Source organism: Rutidosis leptorrhynchoides, chromosome 2 (assembly GCF_046630445.1).
Source record: "Rutidosis leptorrhynchoides isolate AG116_Rl617_1_P2 chromosome 2, CSIRO_AGI_Rlap_v1, whole genome shotgun sequence".
In the NCBI taxonomy this organism is placed as follows: domain Eukaryota; kingdom Viridiplantae; phylum Streptophyta; class Magnoliopsida; order Asterales; family Asteraceae; genus Rutidosis; species Rutidosis leptorrhynchoides.
This window is the reverse complement of record NC_092334.1, coordinates 42,791,140-42,803,820: the sequence shown is the minus strand read 5'-3', so window position 1 is coordinate 42,803,820 and position 12,681 is coordinate 42,791,140. Positions and strand designations below refer to the sequence as shown.

The window sequence follows — 12,681 nt, the reverse complement described above, 5'->3', positions numbered from 1 at the left end:
GATGTATGGGGAAGGTGAGATGTAGACAATCCTTCCCCTATCCGAGAAATAGACCAGTCATTTCTCCCACAGAAAGTAGAGAAAGTCATCCCTCTTCTCATTTGACGGATAAAGAGATTGCTTTCGAGTGGACCTCCGGCCAAAAAGTAGGAATTTTTTTTTTTAAATAGTAAAATAAAATTAAAAATAAAAAATAAAAATAAAGATAAAAATAAAAATAAAAATAAAAAATAAATAATAGAAATAAAAAAGAGGCGCCAAGAAAATGGTAGAAATTAAATTTCCATGTGTTTAAAAGCCTGCCTGAAACATCAATTTAGGCTCTAAGCGGTAGTCAAGTCGTCACTTAAACGACGCTTGGTGTTGCCTCGAAAAATAAAGCCAAGGGACCTTGTAAACATTACTCGATGGGTATGTCAGGTGGAAGTTGTTGCGAGAGCAAAGAGCCAACCACCCGTAACAAACCAGAACACCACTCATGCACCTTTACGGTAGACATCCCCGAAGACACACAGCTAAAAGAATACCAATCAAGCTCGGGAGCAAAGAAGGTCGTTATTTTAGCCAAAAAAAAATATATATATATAATATCTTCAAATGTAGTCCAAGTTTAACATTCTCCTACCTTTTTTTTCTGAAAAAAACTAAAACTCCTAAAACCGAGATCATTTTTCATAAGAAAACGCCCTCAACATAAAATACAAAAGAACGGAAAAACGGGGAAGTTCGCACCTAGATAGCAACCATTTAAACAAAAAAAATACCTATGAACGAGTCTCCTCAACCTGAAAAACTCAAAAACAATACTAAACCGAATACAACACGATAATAACAGGACGCGAAATCAACAAACAGAAGAAAGAAAACGAATAAACCCGAGACAAACCCAACCTATAAACCGCTAGATCCCGCCCTCTTCAACTTACCATTAAACGTCTCTTTCAAAATTTTCTTCCCGGACCGATTCTCTATCTACTAAGATAATACATTGATGAATCTATCACCCAGTACGATCTCCTCGGCCAAACGTGTCATCATTTCATCGAATGTCACGAAAGCTTCCACATACATATTACCCTTCCCGTTAGTCGCTGAACTGTCGTCTCTTCCATCATGAGAGTCCATAAACAAGCTTTGAATTGAGTACCCGTAATCCAAGTCATCACTGTGATCTTTAAGCTTATGAGTACTCGAAGTGGAAGCCTCATTCATCTTCTTTCTTGACCTCGGATTATCTTCACCAAGTAAACTTCTTGAAACATCTCTACTCAAAACGTACGACGATTTACAAAAACCTTTGCACGAGGGGGATTTACCTGACAATCAAACTTTCTTCCACGCTGCTAGATATTCTCATGATAAACAAGATTTGCATAAATGTCCCACATTAGATTGCAGATCTTCCTGCGCGATTTATAAAAAAAAAAGGCTCAAAAATCAAGGCTTCAACAAAGAAAAGATGTTATTGCTACTCCACATCAGAGCCCGTGTAAGGGACACAAAAGGAAAAAATTGAAGGCAAGGGATTTTTCCGAAGTTGTTGGGGCTGGATCGACAGAACATTGTGATGATAACATTGAGGATGTTGGACAGAAGAACAATCAATTGCTTTTGCTCGAAAACCTACTAAAGTTAAAGTTTAGGGCAAGATTTAAAAAAATAAAAAAATAATATAGAAAAATAAGGAGACATCAGAAGGGTTTTCTTGAGGGCTTGCTCGAGAGTAACGAGCGCCCGAAGAAAGCTAAACCATGAGGATCGCCATGTGTTGACAAGGTCCATACAGTTGCGGAAGGTGTCCGGGTCATGATTTCGGCTAACTTAGAGGTAGAGTTTGATTAGTTAAAGGTGGTTTGGAATAAATAGCCTTTTTTCATTGGTTAGCGATTCAAGATGGGGTACCGGTTAGAGATGTTTAACTATAGTCAATGCTTAAGTGGTCGAGTGGATGACAGATGTGGATGGTGTTTGGTACATATAGAATTGATAGATCTTTGATAATTCATTGTTCATGGTCTTATAATGTTTGGACCGCTTTATGTAGTTGGTGGAATGTATGCCTACTTATATCCTTGAATTCTCCTATGATTGGTGTGATGGTTTGGAGTTTGATTGGACCGACTACAGTAGGACGATTTTGGGCGCTAGAAATGATTTGGCGTTTAATGGAGCTTATCAAGGACGGAGCTTAGTTATGTTTTGACGGGGCTGTTGCCAGCCCAAGACTTTGACCAATAGTGTAAAAGTTGGGATATTTTGTAACAAGTTTGCCTTTTTATCTTTTTGGCACTCCTAAATAACCAACATCTATTAGAAAAAAGGGAAAATTGATTCAAAATGCATCGAACTTTCATCAAAATCTTATTGTATGCATTCAACTTTCAAAAGTTCTATTGTATGCATTCAACTTTGTATTTTCTCCTATTGTATGCATTCAACATGTAATAACAGGTTACCTCTTAGGTCACCTTCTAGATATTTACATCTTTAGTCCCTCATATTTGTAAACTCTAATTTCATTAGTCCTTCTGTTAGACAAAACATTTATATTTATATTTATATCTTCATACATAAAACATACCCACATAACAATTTACTGCACAACGTACCAGCTAATAGATTTTGATGAAAGCTCGATGTATTTTGAATCAATTTTCCCTAAAAAAAATCATTACCAGCTAATGGTCAACACTTTGTTTACATTAATATTACCGAGTATAAGAATAAAGATCTTAATCCGTGTCTATAATATTCATATATAATATTTGTACATTTAGTTACATATTAGTTGGTATTTAACGTGATAATAAAGGTTCATGTTATTGTAAAGGGAGATGATTTTCACACACACACACACCACTTTTTGATATATCTACACTTTTGTTCTAAAAATTCACAATTATACCCATAAATTAATTTAGAAAATTGAATTTATATTATTATTCTAAGTATAATTAAGGGTATAATAGTAAATTTATATCAAAAAGTTGTGTGTGAAATATTATATGAATTTTTAACATGTGAAAAGTTCAAGTTAGATTTTGAAATATTCTCAGAATTAGGTTTTTCTTGAAACGACCCGGATCCGTTTATCGGCCCGCTAACTCAAAAACCCTGTTGTAAACCCTTATTTTGCTTCATCAAACATATCATCTTCCAATTCCAAAATTGCGAAATATGACTTGTAGTTCTTCACTCGCTACCAAATTCACAAGATGCTTACGTGTCTTTCTTCCTTCTTCCACACACACCACTTCATTCGGTATCTCTGTCTCTCTGATTATTAATCCTCATCCCATGTTCCCTTTTTTTAGGTTTTCTAATTTACATATGCTATACTGTATTTTTACATTTTATCAAATCGATTATGGGTGATATGATCATACTGTTACTCTCGAATTAATTTTACATAAGTTATATATACATGAATTAGGGTTTAAAAATAATGTATTTAGACCTAATGTGTGTTATTATGATCAATTTGTGTAGTTGGAATATCGAATAAATGTTACTCATCATCATCATCTTCATCGTCTGGTTTGTTCGGAAGTGGTGATGGTATTGAAGGTGATTCAGTTGATGATGATAATGTTGATGATGATTTGCTTCCTGAAAAACCTGAATTACAAATGCAAGGTGTCGACCCCCGAAAGGGTTGGGGCTTTCGTGGTGTGCATAAGGTACTCTCAAATCGTTAAATTCCACCATCCGTTTTTGGTTTCTAAGTTTTGAACTCAACTATTTCGTCATATTAATGCGTTAAATATGATTAATTTGCCTTCATTTTTACGTGGTAGGGTAACATGCCGAAAGCGTCTGACTTGATTACAAAAAAAACTGGATTATTGCAATAACATTTTTTTGATTTTGAATAAAAATGATTTATGGTGTTGGGTGCAACTTGAAGTACAATGTTGAAAACTTATGCTTGTTTGACTCGTTTCTTCCGTTTGCGATAAACCGTATTCCAAATCGGGCTCGCTTGTTAGCTATTGGTTGAAAATTTAGTACCTTTAGTTATGTTAGGTTAAAGTATTACGAGTACAATATTAGATATACTAATTAGGCTAGTTACACAGGCAATCATTTGTGGAAAGGTTGGGCAACCACCTCTGCAAAAGATTTTGAGAAATGGTAGAACCGTTACCATCTTTACGGTTGGGACAGGAGGTATGTTTGATCAAAGAACGATCGGAGCCAAAGACTTGCCGAAACCTGCTCAATGGCATCGTATTGCTGTGCACAATGAAATACTTGGTGCTTATGCAGTTCAACAACTCGTCAAGAAGTATGAATATTTATCAGATTTTAATGAATTTTATATTTTTTGATTATGTGTTTGTGTCTTTCTTTTTTCTTGATGTGGGAACCTATTTTGCAGCTCTTCAGTTTATGTAGAGGGTGATATTGAGACAAGAGTGTACAATGATAGTATTAATGGTGAAGTTAAGAACATTCCAGAGATCTGCATTCGTCGTGATGGTAAGTACCTTTTTTTCTTTTATTTGTTAACTCTGATTTGGCAAGGTAATGTTCGCTTTTAGTTTTACAATTTTTGGATACCTGTATATGATCAAGATTTAAATGCTGAATGAATCAAATGCCTATATCTTCGAATAAAAAATGAATGTTTGATGATGGTTTGTCATTGACAGTCTGAATGACAAAACTTACACTGTTAACCATTTGTATTATCTCGTGTCAAATAAAATTTGAGCGTTTGATTCTTATGCTGAATTGATAGGTCTGTTCTGCAAACAACAACAACAACAACAACAACAACAACAACAATACCCAATCCCACGAAAGTGGGGTATGGGGGAGGTGGGTGTAGACAATCGTTCCTCGTACCCTAGATTAGAAGGAAGTCACTACTCCACCCGCGGGTATAGAACCCGCGCCTAGATAAGGTCGTCCCTCCCTCTACTCTAGAGCAAAAGAGATTGCTTCCTAAAGGACCTCCGGCCAGAAATGCTCATAAGAACGAAATAGAGAGGGCAAATGATACGTACCTGTAAGAGTTATGTGCGCCTAGCAAGAAGCAACCATACACAGTAACCATAAAAGAGAACACATATAGCAGTAATGCCCAACAGTAGGGCAAATAGCATGAATAAAATAGTGCACATAACCATTTAATTTCAAGTAGAACATACAGACAAACAAAATAAAAACATAAATATATATATACATACATACATATATATATATATATATATATATATGTACATATACATATATATATGTACATATACATATATATATGTACATATACATATATACCACACAAAAGCATGGGAAAAAAAAAAAACTCAAGCTTAAACCTATATGCATAAAGATACCTTCGTAGATATATATACCTAGGTACAGATACAAGATAGACAAACATACATACACCAATACATGCACTTAGATACATAGATACATATATAGATACAAACATATACATCGGTACATATATATAGCCTAAAAACAAATACAAAGATACAGAGGCATATATACCATGTAGAGGGGTATATATAGGTGTGTAATAAACAACACCGTAGTGTGTCTCATCTGTGTATGTTTGACTGTTTTGTTCGACCATATTAAAACAAGTAGTTTTATGGTATGGGTTAAAAAAGGGTGATGATACATGTTCCCATACGTTACAAATTGTTTAATTGGTTATTTCCTATTATTCGAAATTTTACTGAGTTGCAGTGACACTTGTACTGTTTTTTTTTTTTTTTTTTTGAATGTCAAAATAACAGTAATTGAACCTGATATGAATCGAACATGCAACCTTCTGATCTGGAGTCGGACACGCTACCATTGTGCCACGGATCTTTAATGCAATACGTGTACTATTTTTTGTAATGGACATCCTCTTATGTTTATTATGGTGATCTTGCAGGAAAGGTTCGTCTCTTTAAAACTGGAGAAAGCGTTAGCAGTATTTCCTTTGATGAACTACGTAAGTTCTGTTTGTATTAAATTCCCATATATATAGAGGTTGTGAAATGGGTGGATTGGCTAACGGATCAAAAGAGTTAAATTTTTGGTATGGGTCAAAATGGGTTTGATTAATTTCAAAACACAAGTTTGTCCTTAAATTATTAAACCTATAAATAATTAGGCCGTCAAAAGTACGATTACAAAAGTCACTCAAGGCGACTTAGAACCCTTCTGACTTGTTTTCTTTAGATAAATCTTTTATATTTTACTCTTTGACCCGTTTCTAACCTTAATTTTTCATGTTTTAACATTTTAAAGTAAATGAATCAAACATGTCACCCTTACTTATAGATAGACACCCTTAATTTTTAGAAGGGATTTAAGTGACTATTGTAATCAATGATGATTTGTTGCCATTCATCATTCTGTGTTAGTGTCTTATGATATTTGTGCTTCTGATCAATTTCCAATTGCTGTTCGATTGCAGGTGAAGGATTGATTTAATAGATGCTCGTTTGGCATATGTAAACCTATAATTTACTTGAGCGCCCATATAACCCAAATCAAAGATTGTTTACCAAATCGTGATTGATTTGATACATGTTGCTATGTATTCTGGAGGATGGCATTGCCTTATGTCTTCATTTTAGCCTTTCGGGTACATTCTTGTTTTTAGATTTGTCCCTCAGAAATTTTCTGTATGACGTCTCATGCTCTTTATCTTTTCAAGTTATGCTGATTTAGAATCGTTTTCGACTATCGCATGTGCCTTTTCATTAAGATTATATACCTAGACATGTAGTAATATATTATAAAGGTGATTACTATAATTTACTATCTATTACTAGTAGTAGACATCTAACTATAAACGTATAGATGAAAGATCTTATATTATCTACGTTTCATTAAGGTCCATTCATCAAGGTTTCACTAGAATATTTGTAAAGGTTTTGATCTGAGAAGATTTGAGAAAATTGGTCTAGTCCACTTTTTAATGGCAATATATGTGATAGATCTATTGTCCCCCTAATAACTAAAGCACATACAGTATAGTATAGTGTATAGTGTAGTTTATATATAATAGAAAGCAACTCAAATGAAACAGTGTCTTGTTGGGCAAATCATATTCTTGTTTCATGGGTTTGTGAATGCTTTTATTTTCGTTAGTTTATGAATGAGATCAACCAGAAAGAGCAACAGATCCAGATATATGTAAAGAGCTGTAAATAGTTGTTGATTACCAAATCTAGACCTATGATTTATTCAAGTTTGATTTGCTTAGTTTTAGCATATTACCAAATGTTATGTAATGAAGGAATTCTTTATTAATGCTGACATCATTCTAAAATTCTTGTTCATATATGTTACTACGAGAGTTTATCATTTTTGGAACTTTGGTAATAATATTAATATTAATATTGTTTTATATTCTAAGGCATGTGGAGTATTGTCTGCATCACACCTCCCTCCCTGGCTCCTTTTACCCCACACTTGTGAGATTGAGTATTGTTGTTGGTTAGCTCATGTAGGGTGCATATTTGAGCTAAATTACAACACTTGGAGTTTAACTAAAATTCTAGGGGTCAAGGAGGTGATGACCTTTGTGGTGTCGTAAGCGCAATTCCCCTGGCAAGGTAAAGGGCATATACACGAACAAGTTTTTGGACATTCATCTTTTATAACAGCATATTGGTTGACACATAATCAGGCGTAGTCTTAACTCTTAAATATTATTTCTATTATGTAAAAACTCACCAAAAGTTTGGGTTAACAAGAATTAAGGGGTCTAATAAAGAAGAAAATGAAGTAAAAAAGTTCCTTAAGTGGAAGTATTGTACATTTGAGCATTCATGGCCTGAATAAGTTCAGCGGTCCTAAAAATTTTGCCCTTATAAATTTGAACCAAAGCACAGTGATCTCCCATGCATAGTATTTGTTTATAGATCTATGGTACTGCATATTGTTATTGTCAATAACTCAATATTAATATTTAATTATAATAATAATAATAAATATTAATATTGATTTAACCACTCATTTTAATGGACTGTTGCTTTCTTCCCACCTATGGTTTCACTCCACTTGGTTTCTCTGAAGTATATACTTGGATTCATTTTGGATTGCATTGTCGTATCTGTAAGGGTGCAAACCAAAGTCCCACATCGGGCATGGGATAAAACAAATGTATGTATATAAGTCTAAGGGGAAGTCCCTCTATCACCAATTGGTTTTAGAAAAGGATGGACTCTTGGGCTTATATTGCAGGACATTGTGTTTGGGCTATACGATCCTTACAAGTGGTATCAGAGCTAGGCTATAGCCCCGATGTGGTGGACGGCGCAGTAAGGCGCACCCCTGAGCGCACGCAGCGATGTGGCGCACCCCTCGGTCTTTAGCAGCGATGAGTGGACCCAGCTCTCGTTCGAGGGGGACCCTGGCACGATGAGTTGATCCTGGAAGCCTTGTATCGAAATCTCCCTGCCCTCCCACCAGGTTGAGAGTTCCGAGTTGGCGGCGGTAAAGGTTGGATCCAGACTATCGTTGGAGGGGAGGCCTAGATGGACTTAGGTTTGAGGGGAGGTTTGTAAGGGTGCAAACCAAAGTCCCACATCGGTCATGAGATAAAACAAATGTATGTATATAAGTCTAAGGGGAAGTCCCTCTATCACCAATTGGTTTTAGAAAAGTATGGACTCTTGGGCTTATATTGCAGGACATTGTGTTTGAGCTATACGATCCTTAGAGTATCATCTTAAACATGAATTATAAAACCTTCATGTTATTGAATACGTCATACATCAATGTAAGCTTTTTAATATTTATATTTTATAATTATATATTATATTATATTATATCATATCTATCTATAGTAACACCTGTCCCAACTTTATTCTATCTGTTTTGAAGTGAGTGTCTTCCATGATTGCCCTTCATGTAATGTTCAATAAAATAATTGAGATGATCAGTAGTCTGTTAAATTTGTGTTATAAAAAACTTGCTATAAAACTACTGTAAGAAACTTCTATGTTGTCTAGTGGTACACGTGTTCGAGTCTTTAGAAACTGCATTAAAAGGCTAGCAAGACGAAGAACATGATTTGGATGACGGGAGCATGTTAGAGAGCTTGCACATACGAAAGACAATGTGCAGCAAAATGACTCGCAAACATCTGCTTGCTTTGTGATGGCCGGGTAGTATGGTTTAAAAAATGTACCCGCCAACGCATGACCGGGTCGCGGGTATTTGGGTAAAACTCGATCCATCAATCGATAAACCCCATTTGACTTGCCCGCTGCACTTGCAATTATTAATTATGTATTAGTTATTATGTAGTATAACAATAACAATAACAATAACAAGAGTAAAACAAAACATGCAAGTAAATAAAAACTTAAAATTAATATTTTATTTTTTTGTGAAAATATATATACGGAGTAGATGTTTCAATGGTAAAAACTCATTAGTTCACCATATTGCTGATTTATACAATCATGAGTAAACTCGTGCTCTGCAGGTCGAGGGTATGGTCTAAAGATGCACTCGCCAATGAAAATCAACGAGTACACCGGTTAATAAAAAATCTGACGAATACTTGTACAACTAGAATGGAATCTACGTCTACCAATTTGGTGCACCTTCTAACCTCGTTATTTGTTTTATTCAATGTTAAATTTTATAAGGACTTTTTTAGTGACAAATTCTTAAGACTGTCATTAAAGTGCATAAATTCATTGTTCTTATATGATAACTTTAGATAACATGTATATGATAACTTTAGAGTAGCAGTTACAGTTTGTTCGTTAATAGAGTATATAATACATTTAGGCGTTTTAATGACAACTTTTAAGGACTATCGTTAGAACAATACTTCACATCTATCGAATCTTAACAGAATTTGATATGAGGATTTTGTGTATCTTACGTACTGAGATCACAGTGATACTCTAATCACAATCAATAAGTGTAACGAATATACGATCTCTTGTTTTTTTATTAGCAACAATAAAGTAACTAAACATGGTACGATTCTATTGGATTAGACAACACCCGACCAACATATCAAATCAAAATCTATTTCCGCGGGGCCGCCATAAAAAGATTAACATATAAATTTTGTATTCACGCCCTTTAAATTGTGCTTCACCACATTTAGTAAATACGAAGTATTACTTTTACACTAAATTACTACAAATTCATGCTCTTTAATTTGATAGGTAAGGGAATAAGCAATTCTCGTCTCACATTAGTCCGTTAACAAAAATCAGATTTATGCTAATATTCTAGATGATTGTTAACGTGTAAATATAAATATTATGATGTATGATAATAATTAAAATGAATGTTAAATTTGTAAAAACAATGTTAAAATGAATGTTAACGGACTTATACTATTATACATTGGATATACGTTAACGGTGTATGTTTGCGATATGCTTATCCGCTCATCCTTCAAATAGTGTTTATTCATCTCTCTCTCTCTCTCTCTCTCTCTCTCTCTCTCTCTCTCTCTCTCTCACACACACACACACACACACACACACACACACATATATATATATATATATATATATATATATATATATATATTGAAGGATTAATGTGCAAGGTACAACATATAACTATATGGCTAAATTCATTTGAGTCTTCGGGGTCACACACATATACACCTAGACGTCAATTAATAATATATATTTGATATATATTATTCTAGTAATTAAATAAAAGTAATTAATTAATGATTAATTAATGTAATAAATCATATTCATGAATATGAAAAGGAGATTTGGATTGATTTTGGAAATCTTAAAAGTAGATTTGTTTAAATAAAAGGATCTTGGATTGATTTTGAAAATCTTAAAAGTAGATTTGTTTAAAATAAAAGGATCTTGGATTGATTTTGGAAATCTTAAAAGTAGATTTGTTTAAATAAAAGGATCGTAGTCATTTTGTTGGCATGTGAGATACACATTAATATATATATCATGAGAGATTCTTGGTTAAAAAAACACACAAGGATTTATATCAATCAATAACAATACAATTCATCTCTCATTCTTTCGGTGAACTGAACAAAAACACATATTACATATTTTGGTTCATAATATTAATCAAAGGTTGATTAATTATTACTTGAGTTTGGACTAGCATCCATTGACGTTGTTTGAAGTGTAGTGTGGACTATCCAAAGAGACGGTCATACTTTTGATCGTAGGTTTCTCTCCGTTCATCAGTTTCTTCAAGAAAGGTATATCGTTAACTCCTCTTTTGTTTTATATTCATGACAATTATTATGGTATAACTGGATCTAATTAGGATAGATAATCGTGTGCATGTTTCATTAAATAAGTGATTATTTAATCTTGTAAAAGTTTTATGAAATAATAAAAGATTATTATTTTAACTATCCGCTGCGTTAATCTGATTAATTAAAAATACACACGATTTTTCTTCAGTGGTATCCGAGCCGCTTTTACACGATCTTAATTGTCGTGTGACTATTCTTTAGATTTAGCTTTGTGGTATATTGGTGAAAGTTGAAACCTTTTTGGTTTTTAAAGTCAACTCGGTTGATCTAGACTTAACCTCATGACACACAAATATGATTGAAAGAATATCACTATTTTAAATTGTAGATTTATTGTTATGACTTGAATATTTATTATAATTGTTGATTGTTTTATTCCATGGTTATACACATGCATTGTAACCATGGACAAGCCATTTTTAAGCTTTAATAATGTAGTTATTAAAATTGTGATTGCACACATAGCTCATGATGCCCCGACCTATGTATGATTGTTGTGATTGTTGATTACGGCAATATTATGTCATGTTGATTATTTGTATTATTAGAAAGGCCATTTTGAAGCCAAAGTTGTATTATATTTATTTTTCTTTTTCATAGTATTGTATTTAAGTTTATTTCAATTTGTAAAAGTACTAGTTTAGTTGTATTTTCAAATTTAAATAAATGTAACAAGATGAAGATTGAAGATAAAATACAACATGCTTTTGGCTTAGAAGATGGCGAACATGTCAAGTTGACAACGATGGCGTTTGTCAAGTTTTCACTTGATTCTTGAATCAAGTGGGAGATACAATATTACCCTTAGTTTGACCTCTTGATCTCATGTCGGCTCATGGGATCAAGCATAGGATTTTTGGGCTAGGCTATGTGTGTGTGATGCATGGTATGATTGTGTTTTATTTTATGCATTTATATTTAATTGTTGATTATAATATATGCTAAATGTTTTTGATGAAAACATCAAATAAAACCGGAAACAGTTTCAAAGATTAAAATTGATGATTTTAAAAGTTAAACTCTAACGAGTTTAAAGTTAAATAATTTTTTTTTAAACACAAATTATATATGACCGAAATCTTTTAAAATTGTTTTAAAACGATACACGTTTGTGTATTTATTACTTTTATATATAAAATAAAATAACAAACTAGACGCATAAACACGATCGATCTATATAAAATTGGTTAAAATGATTTTTAACAAATAGTGTAGCGAATCTTGTGTGCATGCATTATTCGTTAACACAAACTTTTTTAAAAATACCCGTCAAATTTAAGTCATGCCATCCAATGAGCTTGCAAACACTCCTCGTTATTTTTTGATTACGGTGAAACCTAATCGAATTATAGCCACGAGGTGGATTTTCAGTTGCGAGTGAGACTAGGCTGAATTTTCACTGTTTCCAAATTGGACGACTTAATCGTATTCACGGTGAG

General features: G+C 33.4%; 1 protein-coding gene across 2 annotated transcripts; it reads left to right on the top strand.

Moving 5' to 3' along the window:
* Nucleotides 1-3,118: 3,118 nt before the first annotated feature.
* On the top strand, nucleotides 3,119-9,598 carry LOC139890778 (single-stranded DNA-binding protein, mitochondrial-like). 2 transcript variants are annotated; one of them, XR_011773443.1, is made up of 7 exons: nucleotides 3,119-3,262; nucleotides 3,490-3,680; nucleotides 4,080-4,288; nucleotides 4,382-4,482; nucleotides 5,897-5,956; nucleotides 6,425-6,595; nucleotides 9,452-9,598. XR_011773443.1 is itself a non-coding variant. In XM_071873692.1 (6 exons), exons 1-6 carry the CDS (start codon nucleotides 3,178-3,180, stop codon nucleotides 6,439-6,441), a joined length of 663 nt encoding a protein of 220 aa, XP_071729793.1. In that variant the 5' UTR covers nucleotides 3,119-3,177; the 3' UTR covers nucleotides 6,442-6,742. The 2 variants fall into 2 exon arrangements, 1 of the variants encoding a protein (XP_071729793.1); XM_071873692.1 differs by lacking the exon at nucleotides 9,452-9,598 and having other exon boundaries at nucleotides 6,425-6,742.
* The last annotated feature ends 3,083 nt before the right edge of the window (nucleotides 9,599-12,681 follow it).

Excerpts from the sequence above, each read along its gene's own strand:
- LOC139890778 (XM_071873692.1), top strand. The coding sequence starts at position 3,178 with ATGACTTGTAGTTCTTCACTCGCTACCAAATTCACAAGATGCTTACGT. Across the intron at positions 3,263-3,489 it reads CACACACACCACTTCATTCG|TTGGAATATCGAATAAATGT; the intron begins GTATCTCTGTCT and ends CAATTTGTGTAG. Across the intron at positions 3,681-4,079 it reads GCTTTCGTGGTGTGCATAAG|GCAATCATTTGTGGAAAGGT; the intron begins GTACTCTCAAAT and ends CTAGTTACACAG.